This window comes from Pungitius pungitius, chromosome 1 (assembly GCF_949316345.1).
Source record: "Pungitius pungitius chromosome 1, fPunPun2.1, whole genome shotgun sequence".
NCBI classification, from domain to species: Eukaryota; Metazoa; Chordata; class Actinopteri; order Perciformes; family Gasterosteidae; genus Pungitius; species Pungitius pungitius.
The window spans coordinates 5997988-6017080 of NC_084900.1; the positions used below are offsets into that span (position 1 = coordinate 5997988).

A 19093-nucleotide genomic window follows, 5' to 3' on the forward strand; every position below is an offset into this window, starting at 1 on the left:
CCCGCCTGGTCGCTTTCGTCTTAAGAGGCAGCGTCCATTAGCATGGTTACAGAAAAAAAGGAAGTCTCAACACCTGACTTTTTGCATGGGGTAAAGGGTGAAACTGAACTTTGTTCTGGAAGGATGCAGTAGGGGTGCCGTTCGATTGATGTCAGAGCTGATGACGACGAGCGATCGCAGGTAAACAAATGCCGCGGCGTTCATTTTTAATCTGTGAAAGTCGTAGCCTTTGGTTCCAAGGGCTCGATTTGACTGTCGAGACTCAACTCTGATGCTAAAACCGAATCATTTCTGATTCTCACACCAACCCCGACTTTCAGTACCGCACGGCGTGTAGAAGCAGTGGTTTTGAATAAGCAAATAAATGACGGATCAGCTGCCTGAAAGCTCGACGGCACCCCGCGCTTCCTCTTGGAATATTTCCCTGCAAAGTGAAGTGAGCTAAAGAGCTTTGGAGCATTAAGCTTGATTTTGCTTCACCTAATTGCTTCGCCTAATCAGACCGCCGCGTTGCAAGATGATGGTGGTTTGTTAGCTTCAGGGATGCACCAATTGATGCCCGAGTCACATCACTGTAATCATGCATTGAGTCGGTGAAAAGCTCACTGGTACCAGTCGCATTTTAATAAATTGCCAGCAATTAGCCCGCTATCGCTCCCCATCAGTTACCATGGCGCCGCTTGCTTTGGTTTCATCGACAACTGCCGTAAACGCGGAACCTATTCGTAATCTTCCACACGCGGTTGTACTTCTCGGGCTGACATCCATCTTCCGCCGCCGGGGGGGGGGGGGGGGGGGGGTTTGAAGAAGGCCTTCGTTACAAATAGCAGCGCGGAGCAAATCACTTCAGGTTTGTCTAATTTACTCGCTAATCGCCAAATTATTTGAGTTGAGAGATTCGAGGCCCCCCGGACGCTCCCCTAACCTGCTCTCCCTGCTGCTGTATTTTGCGCCCCCCCGGGGTAGAAAAGCCCCCAAAAACGAGTGAGGCGAAGTGAAAAATGTAGCCGAAGGCGGCTTTATTACACATGACTCTCTGCCCGGGCAGGTGTGTGTTCATTCAGTATGCACACACACTCGCTTTAATACTGCGTGGAAGTGGTGACACAACTCCCCGCCGCGTGGGATCACGGTAATGATGTCTCATCTTTTTTCTTTTTTTTTTGTTGGTTTGTGCGTTTTTCCACTTGTTTGCAAAGCGCATTTCATAACTAGAAACCCAATAATCTCTTGGCGGGTGGATATAAGTGGTGTTTGTAAAACTCAGCTTCTGGGACCGGCTCGATCCATCAAACACCATAACGTGAGTATGTAGTGATGTTATTTGATCTTTCCTCTCTTTTCTCCCACTCCCTGTAATGGCAAATATCTCTGCGCGTTCCACTGAAATAAAGGGCACGGCTTATTTGTCGGAATCGTTGGCGAATTTTCTCATTACAGGAGTCAACTCCCTCAGAAATGGCAGTTCAGATACAGTTTGAGGACTAATGGGGTTGCCTGCTTTTGTCAAAGTGATAGATGCTTAATGTGCAATTTGCCCACAAGACAATATTTCAACAACTCTTATTTGTCTCCTAAAGTTAAAGATTCTGGTGCAGAAGGAAGAACCTACAATTGAAACGTTTTTAATGTATTTTTTTTTAAGTGAATATGGACCAAGCTCATCCAGTTGTAAATTCAACTCTGAATCCAGTCCAACAGACCTACACTTATTTGGCTTATTTTTTTTTGCTTCATTAATCGCTCAAAAGAGCGATGTGTCCATCAACCGATTACATCAGTGCAGAATCTCACCTTCCAAACAAACCCAACACAGAGCTCATTTCCCTCTCAGCCTACTCATCATAGTGTTCCATATTTCCTCCTCGAACAAACGCAGTTTTTGGCTTTCGGCGCGGCGACCCTCTTCCTCCTCCCCCCCCCCCCGCCTCCCCAGCGAAGCCCTGTTTCACGCCACCTCGCCTTCCTCGACGAGCGTCCACATCCACAGTCGCGTTTATTAGCTTAGCTTAATTGCGCGTGGTATTCAAAGGTCAGCGCCCGCTGCGACGCGTCGCTGCCATGGCCGGGGGGTGGGGGGGGGGGGGACTCCGCTCCGGATGAACAAGTGCTGAAGCCGCACCACATTCCACCTCCTCCTCCTCCTCCCACCTACCTCCCAAATGTGCAGCACATTGGGCTTTTTACGGGCCGGCCTCGCACAAGGCCCTGTGACGGATGGGCGTCTGCTGGTACGCTTCGCCTCACTGACTTCCATTCCAGTCGGCGAAAGGCAGCAGCAGATTAATTCGCTTGTCAAATTTCCCTTTCTTTTTTTTTTTTTTCTTCTGTCTTTTCTGCAGGGGTTTATTCAGATCGCAAGAACGATGGGTTTGTCCTCCAGTGAATAAAACATGCAGTATATCTGTATAAGTAGAACCTACCTGGTGATGAATGGTTTTTCACTCCGGGAAGCAGTAAACTTCCTCCGTTTGGCTGTAAGAACTGATTTAATGAGAGAGTGACTTGAATAGATGAGCAGATATGGCAGCGGGGATTATTGGCAGGGGAGCTGAATGGGGGGGGAGATGGATGATATGCAATTTATCAGTTATATAATGCAGTTTTTTGTTTTTTTTCAAGACCAATACCTGTGGGGGGGGGGGGGGGCTAGGAGCTACTCTGCAAAAGATGCTGCGAACGCGAGCTTGACATGCGTGTCGGCGCGTATGCATGCTTTCGAGGAGACGTGTACTCTTACGGTGCATGTTGCGTCTCAGGTTGCATAAAGAATTTAGAGCGATGGAAGGCACGAGCACGTTGAGTGCAGCGTAGAGGCGCCGAGGCTCCATGTTTGATTCATCTCCTGCGTGTGCACATGGGTTTTGTTACAGTTATTTATTGTGCTTAAAATAATTACTCCTTTCTCCACCCCTTCCCCCCCCCTCCATCCCGTCCAGGCTCTGTTGGGAGGAGACCATCAGACGGATCTAACCAAGTTTCAGCACACACTCTGGGACATTCTGACAAACGGAGACCATGTCAAGGTGAGCTCCGCCCCCCCCCTTTTTAGTGTCAAACAAGAAAATAAATGGTGGCACCGGAAAAAGCGTCCCAAGTGTTCTATTTTATGGATTCCTGTTACAAAAAGACAGCCAATTTAATGACATTTTCTAGAAATCTAACTTGAATTCACTATGTCAGATCTCTTTAAACCAAACCGTCCTCGCTCGCTTCCTCCTTTCACCTCCAGCTGATTGAAATCGCCTCAAACCTTTCCCCGTCTGTCATTTGACTTCGATCCATAACGAAAAACATTTCCCTCTGGCCACTGGGGGGAAAAAAACAACCCCCCCCCCCCCCCCTCACAATGCCTGGGTCGATGCAAGTAGGAATAAAAAAATCCCTGCTATCTTCTCTCTCAGACGATCACTTTCTGTGCAAAGAGCTTGATTAAATGTGGCCGCCGGTGACGTTCTTCTAGTTGCCGCCGGTGAGGGGGAGGGGGGGGGGGGGGGGGGGGGGCTGGACGTACGTCACGCTTCGGTGACCCTCAGCACGCCGTCCTTCCCGTTTTGAGTCCGTGCCGATTCGACCCCCCCCCCCCCCGAGCCTGCCGGCGTCTTTTCCTTACGAACCACATGTTCTTGTCTCGCGGCTAAGGCCCAAAAGAAGAATGTCCGCTCCTCCCTCCTCCCTCCTCCCTCCTCTCTCTCTCTCTCTCTCCCTCCCCCTCGTCTCCTGGACTGAGGACACGCAGAGCATGCGATACCATCCCTTTTCATTTCCGGCTCTTCCAGATAAAAAGATGAGACGGGGGGCAGAGCAGGGAAGGGGAGGCCTGGCCTATCGGCAGGGCTGCGGTGATTGAGTCCCTTCGCTAAGCCAGCGAGAGGATCTGCTCAAATAAACCCAGTGTGCCGATAAGGAGCCAGTCATCTCCATAGATCGAAAAAAACACACACATCGGCGGTTCAGATTGGATGGCGCCGTCCGCCCCCGGCTTATCTTAGTGTTGCTCCATCATAAGGATGTGAAGTTATAAGGGAAACGCGCCGGTGTCCCCCGTCTGAAATGCATACACTTGAAATGGAGAAGGGTTGTTGTTGTTGTTGTTGTTGTTGTTTTTTTGCAGTTGCAGCGCGGGTTTAAATTAGATTTTGCTTCCCACATTTCCTGGACTCCACTTTTTAAGAAGTCTGGCTACCATAGAATGAATTCCTTTGCCATCCATCATCTGTTACCGGGCAGGCGCTCTTATTGCCGTCAAGGCGTGGTTCCCGCAACGCTCTCGTTTCTGACCTGGCAAGAAGAGTTCTGACAGGACATGACGGGACAGCGCGTCACCGCTTTAGAAACCTCTGTTGAATAATGATGAATCGGAAAAAAAACAATTCAAACCCAACAGAAAATTTTCCCTCCAAAAAACCTTGAGTGCACTTTCCATTCATTTCCCCTTTACCTATGATCACGATCAAGCAAAGGCCGATGACTGATGAAGCATCTTAAAAACGAGCTGTTTGAAAGCTTCGCTTCCTGTTCTCACGTGTCAGCTGCTGTGTGGCAGGTCACCAGCGAGGTGTTTACGTCCTCCGGGAGGCGTGAAACACTTTAAAAAGCACTCGAGTCGGCTGCTGTTTGCACGCCGTCGCTGGTGTAAACAGGAAGTAGACCGGTTGCTTGGTTACAGAGGATAAGAGGGGAAAATGGTAGTGCTGGATCTTGTCATCAAATTGACTTTTAACATGAGCACTCGTGATCAAGGTCCACTCCATCACGGGGAGACAACTGTGGTCAACAAACAAACAAACTCTTTTTTTTTTTTTTTTTTGGTGCTGTTGTCTCACGTCTCGTCGGCCGGAGTCTCTGTAAACAAACAAAATCAGAAACTCCCTCCAGTACGTTTTCTTTGTTAAACCTTTGACTTCAGAGCTCCTCTCTGAGCACGGATGACGCCCCACTAATGGCTCGTACAAAGTGCTGCGTTTTACTGCACACCAGTGAAGACGACAGGGCCGGATTTAAACATGAATTAGAACGCTCCCCGCTATTTCTTTTAAAAATTTTTTTACAAACCTTTTATAAAGAGGGCCATTTGGGGGACGCTGCCTCGTTTCTCCTCCCCTCCCCCCCTTGTGCCTTTTTAACCAATTTCTAGGTACATTGCCTCAATTTCACTGTGTGGACCCGAGCGGGGAGAGTGGCACCCAATGAGTGACGGGCCGCCAGCAGACGGCCTTTCCCTTTGGGCCTGTCTTGCAGGACGCGCCTATTCCTTAAAAAAACAACAACAACAGCTCTTTCGGGCCAGAGTCTGGCGGAGGATTATTTAGCTCCCACTGAACACTTTTCAGTAAGAATGCAGAACTTCTGCCGATCCATCTGACACGGTGGCAACGTGGCGACATGTGGGCACAAATCTGTTTTAGCACAGACTGCAACAATTACTGCACTTAATGATCTGATTACATGCTCTTAAGAGCGTGCAGGAACGTCCTCGTGCTGCTCTGGGCCGACTTGGATGTTAGAATCAGTGAACCACTTATGAGTGTTGTCTCTGTTTTGAAATTGTTTTTCATGCTAGACGACGACTCCGTCTACCGTGGTCCATAAAGCTCACCGGAGCCTTTAGGAAAATCACTTCCTGCTGCTTGTTTCAGCGCAACTCCCAACTCCGGGCGGCAACCTCCTCGATGTCTTATATCTTCTTTACCGTTATTTTAAGGGCAGCCTTTATTTCCCCTTTCCCCCGACATTCAATTTCATGGAGGGATGAGGAAGTGCCGCCTTTTTTTCGGTTTGATGTGAGAGTGCTAGCCCCCAAACCAATGCAGGAGGGGGGGCACTGATGTATAAAAGATAACACGCGTTTTTGTGCACGCATGTCCCTCATTTACATAAAATGGTGTGAACCGAGTCACACATGAATCCGACCATATGTTGCAACAAGTGTACCGCTGATTTTCCTTTTTTTTTTTTAAAGTCAAATGTGCCGCTTAAGCAACCGGTGTGTGGGACCGTTTCGTCTGAGACGTGACTCCTATAGTAGAAGGTGCTATTACACTGTTTTTTTTTGTGTCAAAAGTATCAAAACATAATCGCAACTCGCACGGGGAAAGTAAAACGTGACGTGACACTTGACAGACCTTCTCCCCCCCCCCCCCCCCGGAGGAAGAAGATTTTGTTTGGGAAGTGCCATTTAAAATGAATCAAAAGATTCTGATCCTGCATGACTCACTCTCCGTCGCTGCTCTCGCCGGGACGTGGAGACACAGAAGAGGAAAGTGCCGGCAGCTGTGCTCGGGAGTCGGGAAAAAAAGAAAACCACTCGGGGCGTCTTTGTCCTCTGTTTAAACAGTGCCACGCAGGGGAAGGGGAGGCAGCAGCAGCAGCAGAAGAAGAAGAAGGGAAACGAGAGAAGAGGTTTCTCACAGCTGCCCAGCCGGAGGCCTAAAATATGTGGCGCTCTTCTCGTCAGCGTGTCACCAGCAATCCGTCCTCGCCTGTCATTATTTTAGCTCTCGCAGAGCGCACACACACACACTCTCAGACACACACAGCGCACTCTGTCTGTGCTGTCTCGATCTGACTCTTAAATGCTGCCAGCATCAGATCCGAAGGTGGCAAAACTTGAACGGAACGGGAGACAGACGTCCGTGAAGCAGCACGGCAACCTGGCAGCCCAATAAATATAAGAACAAGAAGCACAGGAATATATATGAAAAAAAGGGAAAATCTAGTGGCTAAATGATTCAAATGGGCAGTAGGCCACCACATTAACTGTAGTACATGACCGACACCAGTCACCTCACCGACAGGCATCTGACAATCAATCAAATGAATGCACACAGAGTCCTAAAGTTACTCTATTCCACCTAAAGGGTTTCAGGATGAATACATCACTTTTCCCCTCTATACTAATGAATAAAAGAAATAGTAGTAACAATAACAAAAGACTCCAGTTCTAACCCACGTCAACAATGCAGGACCACTGATGCGGTCAAAGAGAGACCAAAAGCATGCATTGGATTGAGTAGAATAGGACATTTTGAGCATCCCTTTGGGGGAACTGAACACACTCGTAGAAGAAGGGCCTTGCCTCTGCTCCTTTTATCACTGAAGGTAGTTCGGCGTCTCCGTGAGTCGGTGCACGGGGCGGATGTTTAAATTGCATCAGTTCCTCTGATGTGAATGTGTATAGCCTTCAACTCCCTCAGAGCTTTTAGTCATTTATTTTGATTAGCGCCGTGTTTAAAAGATAAGTCTCCTAAGCAAGTCGCCTGGGACGACGGGTTGCCGAGGATGGCGGCGGCGGCGGCGGGGGGGGGGGCTGGAACAGAATGAAGTCTGTTTGATGATTATGAACTCGGAACTATCTGCTTGTCAATTAATTAGGCACTTCCTGGCTACGTGCGCGGCCCCTCGTTTCATTCGGCGGGGGGGGGGGGGGGGGGGGGGAACCGGCTCTCGGTGGACAAATACCCGCGGTGCCACCATTGTGCGTCTTAAGTCGTTACACGCAACCCCCCGCAGCTGGAGGAACGGAGAATAAAGATCCTTCAAAGGCAGAAGGTTTTTTCTTTTTTTTTTTCTTCTTTCTGGGAGCCGCGTGTGAAGGCGTCGACGTGGACGTGAAGAGGTGGAATGAGAGGACTGAGCTTGAAGTGAGGCCTCAACCATTATTTCTGCCTCGCAGGCCGAAACCGCGCGCTCCGGCCGGATTCGTCTCGCCGAGGCGACGGTGTGCAACAAATAGAAAAGGTGCATTTCGCCTCAAAGAGGGTAACGCCGCACGCACCTGGGAAGATTCTTCGCGTTTCCCCTTCCCACACGCGTTGGTTCTGTATCCATGCCGAATGGTCCTGGGTAAGTCCTGGAAGACCCAGGACTTACCCAGGAATCTGCTTCCTGAAACCCAGGTGAAGGGAACCGCTTGAGGAGCGGGAAGGTTAAAAAAACTAGCGCTGTTCTCAGCCGGGGGGGCTAGCGAGCTAACGGCTAGCATGCTGTTATGCATGGACAAGAGATGTAAGTGGTTGTAACTGCTCTGCAGATTACTTGCACATATCCTCTCCCATGTTACAATGTGTGGTTTTAGAAAGTGAAAAAAATGTAACACCCTTCATTCGAGCTCTACAGGAGCTGGCAGGTGGTTTGTGTTACTTTTAGATAGAACCGTGTCATTCATGTTGGATCAGTCCAGTTTGGTCATTCCTAATACTGCTACTACTGTTTACTGGATAAGAAAAATGGATGACGCGCTATGGTGGGATCTAATAAAACTGTATTTAATAGGAATAAGAAAAAATAATGGGGAAAAAAAACCTCGAAAGCACTGAAAAAGCTTCACAGAATAACATTAGATTTTTATATCAAAAACATTTATTTTCCAACTCCTGTGACACGCTCTTTTTCTTTTTTTTTCCTTTCTTGTCATGGCAATTTTCACATTTGTATTCATTTTGTCAAAAATATATTCCGAACCTCAAATAGCGCGTGCCATGTCACAGTGATCTTAAGCGGGTTTTTGTTCTGCCGAGGTGGTGAGTCACATCGGGTTCGGCGACGCCTCTCACTTACACCGTCGAGTTTACGATCGGGCGGAGGGAAGAATATAAAAGACAGCATGTAGGATTCGACAAAGTCATCGGATCAGACCCTTATTTCTTCTGCCCCTCATGTGGGGAATCTTGTCAGTTTAGTCCTCCTCAGCGTCATGAACCCTCTGAAGAAATATGTTTCTGCACAGTATTTTGTCCTCATGCCTGCAAGCGTCAACAACAGAATATAGCACATCTGTAAAAGCACCCATTTTTCCTTACCTCAGGTGCATTCCCAGCTCGGGATACAAGTCAATATTTTGATATACACGGTATATCAACATTTCACAGCTGCAGCTTGGCAATCAACAACATCTACTCCAGCAGTGGTTTAGTGATTATCTCCCTAAAATCTTCCAACATGACTCCCGTTTTTTTTTTTTTTTGCCTAAAGGAACGCCGTGTCTCACAGAGGAAATTTAAAGACCTAAAAATTGTTTTGGCTCTGGCGGTTCCTCCCGTGTGACCTGGAACAGAACGCTGGCATCCCAGGCATGTTGTCTTTCATCATGGAGGTGTCTGTCAGAGGCTCCTGGGAGCCTCCTGGAGCATAGAAAGGAACCTTGTATTTTGCAACATCCAAGCGCGCAGCGCCTCCAAGCTCCGCTGGGGGTTGCGTATTCGAGTCATGGAGTGGAGCTGATGAGCACACACACACACACACATTGTCGCTTTATACATTAATGCAGGGGATACCCAAGGTCCAACGAGTGTATAGCGCTTTGACCTTGTTCTGTCTCTGTGCTTCCATTACTTGCTTGTAGATCAAAGACACACACGGAGCGCCGGGCGTGGGTGAAGATCTTCGCTTAAAGGCAGAGGACAGAGGTAAGATATCAAACCATCTCGCTTTCCACTCAAACCATGCCCCACCCTCCACCCTCCACCCCTATAGGTCATAGGCTGAGCTTCGTGGGCCCGATGCTAGCTGCGTCACAGATGCTCGACTTGATCTTATGAGCTCAAAGAACTTCATGTGATTTTGTCAAAAGTGAGGGCTGGCAATGGAACCGCGCACGTATTAATAGTTTGGGATGCACGGAATGGCCCGTTCAAATATAGATAACAAACATGCTGCTGAACAACTACTGGAAAATATTTACTACAGAATTGGACTAATACTAATATGTAGTTTGATCTTCACCTCCACCTTGAGTGATTTTTTTCTTCTATTTTTGTTTAATTTTTGAACAACAATGCAATTTGATTCTCAAGTGGCCGTGTGATGTAGACGCACCAAACAAAGCTCACAAAACGTTCTTTGAAGGCTTCGCCAATACCCTAAATCTAAATCATTTTGTGGATATCTTAAGATGGCCCCATTTTTAAAACCTAGATTTACAAAGTGAATGGGGTTATTGCATCTTTTGAAGAGGCACATGCAACGTGGGGGGGGGTGCAGTGTTTTCGCACCACCACTGGGAGGGGCCGAAGCTAGAATGGACCATTCCTAAATATGGTGGCTTTAACTAATAATCACTTCATTTAAACAATTATAAATGGTTTTGGTTCATGTGTTTCTATTGACAAAGGCACAAACTGTAAAAAGCTGCAATTGATGATTGTTATATATCTATTTGGGACTTGTGTTATTGTGGTGGTGAAATGTGCAGGCACGGGAATACAAAGTCTACAGCAAATGTAGCCATCAAACATTTTTCAAATATCTGCCTTTGAATAGAAGTCTTCCGGCGTACCTCTTTGTTTGAGAATAACAAACAGATTACCCATGCACGAGCGCTTTCCATTCCTTTGGCCCTACTTCTACACCAAATAAATGTGAGCACGCACTTAGTGTGGGTGTGGGGCTTATGTGCAAGGCAGGGTTTGTGTGCGTTTTTTGGTTTTCAAGGTGATGCAGGTAGTTTATTCCCCCTTTCAACGCCACAAGCATATTATCCCGCTCCAGCTGCTTCCGGGAGACAGGCGCAGGTATTTATGGCCAGCATAAAAAGCGTGTGCATTCCCTGTCACCCTTCAGCTCCAGGTTTACGGCGCATTTGACAAACACACTGAATTAAAAAAGAAAAAAAAAAAAAAAAAGAAAGAAGAAGACTGTTCAATTTGTATAGGAGTTTAGAGCCTGTCTGTCGTGCGTGCTCCCCCCAACGGAATCTGCTGTTAGTACACGTGTGTGTGTGTTTATGTGTGCGTGTGTGTTTATGTGTGCGTGCACGCATGTGTGTCTCGCTGTCTATGCACGCCTCCCGCTGTGCCCGCCTGCCTGTCTGCCTCTGCTTCTGTGTGTGTGTGTGTGTGTTTGTGTACGTGCGCGCGCAGCCCGCCTGCTCCGAAACACCAGCAACAGATAACAGATGGTCCCCCTGCATTAGAAGTGTTTTATTTCCCCGCGGAAGCCAGATATGTCAAAAATAAGCATGCGCAACATTAGTCACTTGGAATATTCATGCCCCTGCCGTCCGATGGTTTCCTTTTCGCAGCCAAAATGTGCCCCCAATCCTCCTAAGGAAGTTAAGGGAATAAAGCGGGGGGAGGGGAGGGGGGGGGGGGGGGTTAGCAAGAAAAAAAAAAAAAAGCAGTCATCAGCTGAACTGATCGGGCCTGCACGCGGCATCAATGGAGGAGCTTCCTCCCAGCTGTGCAAATAAACGGGGGCCACAGTGATGTGTTCATAGCGAGAACCACGCCCCCCCCCCCCCCCCCCCCCCCCCGATGTGCACACGCGCGCGTCCGTATTGCCTGCCCAGGCTGCGCACGTGCACGTGCAAAATGGTCATTTGCGCCCACATTGGACCCCCCCCCCCTCATCGACTGGAGCAGACTGCGTTTCTTCAATAGTCCTCTTCTCCCCGTCCACTTATCTCCCCTTTTCTCCACCTTCCTTTGTAGCTTCAGTCTCTTTAATCTCCTCCTCCTCCTCCCAGGCTTCCCACTCCCCTTCCCACCATTGGCCTGCGCCGCTATCGGGGCCCGGTTAGCCGTCCCCGTAGTTGGCAGTCGGGGGGGGATGGCATGGTCCTCCCCCCCCCCACCCCCCCCTCCTTCGCGCCGAGGAAAACATGAATTGTGAGAAGTTCTTTCTCACTCGCCGGGTCCCTCGTGATCAGGGTTAATTTGTGGCGGCGCGCGGGAACGTTTGTTAGAGGAGAGGAGGGAGAAAAAAAGCTACCCAACAGTAGAGCCCTGCTTATCACATAAATGCAATATGATTTATTCAGGAATATGCAAATCCAACAATCACTCTGCCTTGTTTACCGAAGGGACCTTCTGATTCAGAGTCTGAGAGAGAGAGAGAGAGAGAGAGAGAGAGAGAGAATAGACTGAGCCCAGAGACGGTGCATGTAGAGAGGCTTTCACCAGCAACTACATCTCTGCTTGTCCTAAGGGTGCCGGACAATCTTGTGTTGGTTTCGCGCCTTTGAAAAACCTATCGATTTGAACTCCTTTGAGCCGGGTCGCTGATGTAAAGAGTGAAGGGATGTAGGCAACGCATCGTCTTGTCCTCATGTAAATGCAGCACTACACATACAAAGCTGTCACACGGCAGCATTCCGATTCATTAAAGGACTATTGTGCCACAACAACGATTAGCGCTAAAAGTACTGTGACAGATGAAGTCATAAGGGACTCAAAGTGTAACTTCCTCCCCGGTGTGCTTCATTTTGGTAAATGCAAAAAAAAGAAAACGCATGGCGCTGGGGAGGCGGAGTGTCTGAGTGGGCGTTAACCCTCTATTTTTAGACACTTTTGCCGACGCGGATAAGTCCCGACTGGACGACTCTATGTCAACATCGGCGCCGCGGGGATCAGGGCGGATTTAAAGAGTGCGTAGAGCCATTTTGAATCCATGAAAGGCAGATTTTAAAAAAAAAATCAAATAAATACATTTAGAGAGAGATGTCAATATGAACACCAGCATTGAGGTGTTTCATGACAGTACAGCCATGTCATAGCGTTTTACCAGCTCAGATAAAACCCTGTGAAAGACGTATTCGGTAGCGACCAAAACATTTGTATCCAAACTCATGATGGGATCAAATGTCTGATCAGATCTTGTGAACTTATTCTTCAATCAGATCAAATTTAAATCAACATTTTGTCCTCTTTTGTCTGAATTATATTTAGGGAAAGTCCTTGCACAGCTACTTGTGTTTGTTTATAATTTGAATAGTTGGGTGTTTTTTTTTTTTTTTTTATCCATTGAAAACGGGCTTTATAGAGAAGCTGGTTTGTATGAATATGAGGTGCGTTACCGTTTGAGCCAGCGATTGCACAAAGGATGCCACGGAATCTTCAGTACCAATAGCGAGCCTCGGTCCTGTCTTGAAAGGGGAACGAGCACATGTGCTTTCCATCTCGACTTCTGGCAGCGCCGGGCAACTATAATGTTACATTCTGCAATATCATCCTCTCAGCCATCCCCATCCATGCCTACTACTGAGCTGCGTTCATTCAATTCATCCCCTTTGCCAAGAATCCGCCTATCGGGATTGACTTTTCGCGCGTTGTTTTCCGAGATACCGAAGCCCCGTCAACCTGTGGATACTCGTCCGACTCGATGTAGTGGGAAAACAAAAGCAAGGTGTTGGTGAGCTGATAAGTGTTGACTGTAAACGGCTACTGGGGGGGGGGGGGGGGGGGGATCTAAGGTACGGTTTCTCTGCCGCGTATTAATCCGCGTCTTTGAGGCAACTCGCGGCCCGAGGTCATTGTGCTAGTCTGCTGTTTTCGGGGGAAAAAGGGGGGAGTGGGGGGGCAGGCAAAGATTTGTCTGTGACGGCCTGCACATCTGATACACGACACACCGATGCGATACAAGGTGTTGTCGGAAGATTAAACCCACCGCCGGGCGCCCTGAGCGGAGTGCAACGGCCTCGGATTTGATTCCGAACTGCATTTCTTTTCCTCTTCTTTTCGCTAACTTCATTTAGTCACCTGTCCCATTTCTTCTTTCCCCCCCCCCCCCTTCTCTTTTATCCTTGCCTGGTCGTAGAAACCCGCTATTTCGACGCCGACATTTTCCCTCTCTCTCGCTCTCTCTGCCGAGGGCCCAATTAGTGCCGGTGTATTGATTTCTCTGCGCGGCGTCGCGTGCACTCCTCGAGATGAGTCCCTCACAGCAGCTACAATGCCAGTGTGTAGAAGGCAACAATTATCCTTTCTAACAGATTCTCTGAGGCCACACAAAAGAGAGCAGGTCTCGGAAAAATTGATCTCTTCAGGCTTGCAGGCTTGGTGAAAGCGTGTGTGTGTGTGTGTGTGTGTGTGTGTGTGTGTGTGTGCGGACGTAGGCGCCCGCAACTCAGTGATGTCGTCCAGCAACAGTATAACAACCTTTTCACGTCCGTACCCTTTAATTATTATCTAACTTTTCCTATTTATTCTCTCTTTGAGTGTCGACATCGCGCGATGAGACCAGATACGGCGGCATCTGTCTGGGTTTGTGTGACCACGTGCATATTATATAAAATTGCCTGAAATGGGCAATTTGGTCCTATTTTTAGACCTAGTGCAGTTTGCCGTGGCCATTGTCACGAGCGAGGTTGTAGTTCTCAAGCACAGGAATCCATAGCAACGCCGATAATGGCAGAAATAATGTGATACGAAATGGGGAAAAAAAAGGAGTTGAACCAGATGGCCATTGTTTGTTGTTCTAGTTTTATTTCATTCTTGGTTTGGTATTGTGTATTTGTCCCAGCTGTTTTAAAGTATACACCACAGCCAGATTAGTGGCAGGTTTTGGGACATTATGTTGATTTATCTGAGCAAAATAATTAAGAGCTAAAATGGTATTTGCTTAATGGCTTTAGGATTATGTCTTTAAAGTAATATTTTAGGCATATCTATTGGGCATAACTCTAAATTCTGATGATTATTGTAATTGTATCACCTGAACAAAAGTCCCTTGAGAGGTCTAATTATATGTGAACATAGACCCACGACCTTTGTCCATCTACTCAGATTCTACAATGAGACAATGTTTTATTTTTAACAGTAAAAGTATTTTTTCAGCAGATACCAAGATGCTTGAAGACTTTTTTTACTTGAACTTACTAAGAAAATCTGTTGGTTTCTCTTTCTGATCACTCTCGATCTTTCGAAAGCGGCACTTTGAGTTTTTGACCGACAGAGCTCCTTATTGCTTATGAAGCGTTCAACCCGCATCCTCTCATTTATTCCCTCACATTTCCTAAATATGCAACACTTTCGAGTCGTTGCAGCCATTTGTCCTGCAGATTCCCCCGGGGTGCTCTTCTCATCTTTCTCGCGAATGTATGTCACATCGCCAACGTGATGCTAACCTGCTGCAGCCGCGCACCCTCCATCATGCTATTTTTGCCAGGCACGCGTTGCCCCCGAGAGGTCAGCGCATAGCAGGGTTCTCGCCGGGCTGAATTGCTCGGAGGCAGAAGTTAATTTCCAACTCAACAGAGAAGAATGACTTTGCCTCGACCTCCCGTGCTTGCTGGCACAACAAAGACGTTGCGCTCTCCCAGGAGACCAGCAAAGGAAATCTGTTATCCAAAAGCCGCCTTTTACTCTGCTGTTGCAAAAAGATTCGAAAGGAATAAATAGTTCTATTACGTTATTTGGTAACAACTATTGTCCGTTACTCTGCCCATCTTAGATAAAACAATTCTTTTTTTTTTTTTTGTATATAGATATTTCCCAAATCATAATGCACATTTTCCCAATCTCAATCTAGAGCATTTTAGTTTGAGTTGCCTGGTTTAATCTTATTTCACTCAGTCTCTGATACTCAAAGCGGCGATGACCGAATTACTCGCATTAATGATACTTTTCGAGTGCAGTTCCGTGTAGGAACTTCAGTTGTGGTCCTTTTCAATGCTTGTAAACAAACACTGGTTCACTCTCTTCACTGCTAGACAACCAGCAGTACATACATCGTATAAATACATCTCTGTACGTGGTATTAGTAGAAGTAGTAGAATGTTCACCAAGTCCCGCCCACTGTTCTCAAGCGACACTTCAGAAGTTTACGTTGTTTTTTTTCGGGGTTTTTTCTGGCTTAATAATTAAGCTGAGGTAGTTCCAATTATTGTGAAGGGGAGTGGCTCATGTTGGTGGAATTACTGAATTTGGAGTATTGTATGGAGTATTGAGAACCATCGGCGCCGACACTCACTTTGCTTTCCTTAAAAAAAAACCTGACTCCCTTGGGAAGCGGTTGGAGCTCCTGCTGTGCAACGCGTCACTTCTCAATAAGCCTGTTACGCTGATTATTCCATTAAGATGGGTTTCCAGGGCCTCTTGTATCGGAGGTTTCTAGACATTTTCACATCATTTGGTATTCACAAGTTCTTGTTCTCTCGTGCCAGCTGTCAGCATTTCGTACTGAATCTGTTGAAACAGACACCAAGAAGAGTATCTATCTGTTAATGCAAGGTTTGATTGACGCAGCCTATCCCTCATTTTATTTTAATTTGTACACTTGCAAAAAAAAAAAAATCTGTTTTGCTTCATACTGTTTTTGACTGAACAAAAATGACCGACTACATGCTTCTTTCAGGTCTTATCACGTATGCAGTTTTATTTATCCAGTTTTTTTTTTTATTCCAAACACATTTAAATACTTTTTACAGCAAAGACATCTTTAAAAACTAATCCCCAGTAGGAAAAAGAAGACCGGCAAGAAGCAGCCTTCCAGGTGGAAATTTGCCATTTTCATACCTTCAGTGGATTTAGCGCTTCCGACCCGAAGCCTCATGGGTACATGTGGAACGGCGGTTCTTTCATGCGCGGCTCCCCCTTGGACTTTGCGGCGTTCCTGGCTACATTAAAGCACGTTGGGCCAACATTTCCGTTCTACAGGATGTCTTGAGCGACGTTGGCGCAGCAGAAAACTAGCACCAAGGCGCCGTGAGACTTAAAACCGCAACGATCTCTGAACGTCGAATGCATCTCGCCCCGTGTGAGTCTTGCGTCAAAACTGAAGCCATTTCCACCACATCTCAAGTCCTTTTACGATCCATCCTGGCAGTAGTCGACTGACAGGCAGCTCAAGGAGCCCAAGTTCCACTCAAGCGCCGTGTTGCCGTGACAAACTGTGCTATTGGCAGATCCGCTAATCATTAGCTGTGCCTGTCAGATTTTATTGGAACAAGAACTCGTGCTTAACTGAAGACTATGAGCACAGCACCTGATGGAGAGAGACGTGAGGAAATGCGTGTTAATTGCAGGGGTCCGTCCGGGAGCCGCTGCTTTTTGTAACCGGCTCGGCTGTGGTTCGAGTCGAGGAGCTGCTGACCGCCGCGAAGGCGTGTGCTTTTGTGCTGTCGTTGCTCGACCCCGAGATAACGTTCTGTATTCCGCCAGAGCTGCATCCCCCCTCCCTGGGGGGGGTGCGCTGGTCGTTCATAGGCAGAAAGGCTTTTGGAAGGAAGCGTGAGAGCAGTAAAAATGCTCAGCCGTGGGATTTACCTGTCAGCGCCACTTAGGGGCCAGGCCTTAAACACCAGGCCCCCCCCGGTGGTAAAGCAGAGGCTGACGGGCCTTGGTTTACTACACAGCATGGTAGTGGTCCAAATGAATTTTGCCATGTCAAATTGCAGCACTAATCCACTTTTTTGTATCTCTATGAAGGAGCCTATGTGAAAGGTCTCTCCACTCGCTGCAAACCAGTAGGGTTCAGCCTTTTCCTTCTCCTAGTGTACCATCTAAACTTCCAGCTAAGACTATTTCGTATGCACATTGATTGCAAGATCTTTTAATATTTTAAGGACAAACCGTGCACAATGGTGAAGCTTTGCAGAAGTTCCTCCGATATCTCGCTCTAGTTTAAGAGCAAAGTGAAAAGTGAACCATCTCATCCAACCTGACAAGGAATGAAACCTACCTCTGCGTTGACTTCTTAAAAAAAAAAAAAGAGAGACGCGCCGGTAAACCGGTTTCTCCACTGACGATGCAATAGGCGAAAATCTGGCTCCGTCATTGCAGCCATCTGGAGGTCTGGCTCCGACTCGAGGCTGATGCGTAACTTTTAATTGGAGAGACAGCGGTGGGAGGCGGACGAGCAGGAAGGAATGATCCAGTGGAAAGACGGGCAGCGCCTGCTGCCAGATGGACAACCCCGCGTTCGCTCGAGTGCACACCACTCCAGCGTGGAGGCCGACGCGGTGAGCGCCGGGTTCCACCAATCGGCGTTCGAGTCACAGTTTGGACCTAAAGACGAGTCGGGTCTCCGCAGATTCCTGCCGATTTCACAGGAAAGAATAATGGCTCCATTCGCCTATAACGTTGTTCTGGTCACGTTTACGATGGGCCACTACGCCGCACCACCCCCATCAAGACGGGTCCTAACATGAAAAAAAAGTCAGTGAGACCACTGATCTAGGGTACCTCAGCCGCAGGTGTCACGGGTTGACCTTCATTTGAACCCACGACGCCCCTCACGCCCCCCCCCCCCCCCCCCCTTTGTTCAGCAGTCTACGCGAGGCGATGCGACACAATGTCTTTAAAGTAAGCAACTTGTCAGAAGCTGATTTCTATGACGCAAACAGCGAGTGGTTGCTCTAAAGCGGTCGTGCAAGGTAAGATACTGTAGGTATAAAAACAAGACGTTGTAGATCCTGTGATAGAGTTGTATTGAAATCTTCACGGGCGGTGTGTGGCTGCCGTGCGAGCCATCTGGTAAGAGGCCATAAAGGAGCCCTGCGGTCGCTCCGTTGCGTCCGTGTGGTCACGGCTCGTCTCCCTTTCCCTGTCTGCTGCAGCGAAGCCGTACTTCATTCAGGAAAAGTCACATTGATCGGATCCTAGCGGCGACTTGTTTGCATTTTTTTTTTTTTTGCAGCTGTGGCTTCTGTGTGGAACATTAGAGTGAAAGTCCCCTATTCCTCTTGTCCAAATGAGAAGTAGCTGTCACTTTAGGAGACGGACGAAGCAACCAAAGTTATTCATTCCGTTCCTGTATAATTCATGGCAGATACATTTCGAATGTATTACCATTCGACTCTGGAGACTTGCAAATGTCCTCTTTTCCCGGGTCCCCACCACTCGGGGATTTTCGAATTTCTTTTGACAAACACAGGTTTGCGTTGTATCAAACTGTGCTGTTTGTATTCATGGATTTACTGTCACATCGGGGTAAAATAGGTATCTGATTGCTGTCCAGTGACGACGGCTCAAGTGTTGACAGAACATCCGAGAGCTGTGTAGGTGAGACACGAATGATTAACTGTCAGCTGTGGTTTCAGCCGTATCCCCCTGAAGAGTTTGGGAAAAGGAGGATCCAGGTTTAAATGTTGATGCCTTCCTCCCTTAGCCCCCTTCCTTCTCCATTCACCAGCATGTGTGTGTGTGTGTGTGTTTTTTTCCCCATTTTACACCTGTGTGACACCACATATTAATGTATTACCAACATTGCGTTTCTGGTGCCCCTCACCCCCACCCTCCTCCTGCCCAACCGCTAAAACCCCTTGACGTAGAAATTCAATTTGTAGTGTATGTTTCATTTATACTCCCATTTAGATTTATTTCATGTTGACTGCTTTTAATTAACTCTGGATGTGCGACGAGAGAGGAGAGAACGA

General features: G+C 47.7%; 1 protein-coding gene across 2 annotated transcripts in view; it reads left to right on the forward strand.

Moving 5' to 3' along the window:
- LOC119222185 (glucosidase 2 subunit beta-like) overlaps nucleotides 1-19093 on the forward strand; it is a 71480-nt gene that overhangs the window by 28762 nt on the left and 23625 nt on the right. For both annotated transcript variants that reach the window (XM_062560874.1, XM_037478586.2), the window contains exons 9-10: nucleotides 2940-3026; nucleotides 9344-9407. In XM_062560874.1, coding sequence (XP_062416858.1) covers nucleotides 2940-3026; nucleotides 9344-9407 — 151 coding nt within the window. The remainder of the gene's footprint in view (nucleotides 1-2939; nucleotides 3027-9343; nucleotides 9408-19093) is intronic.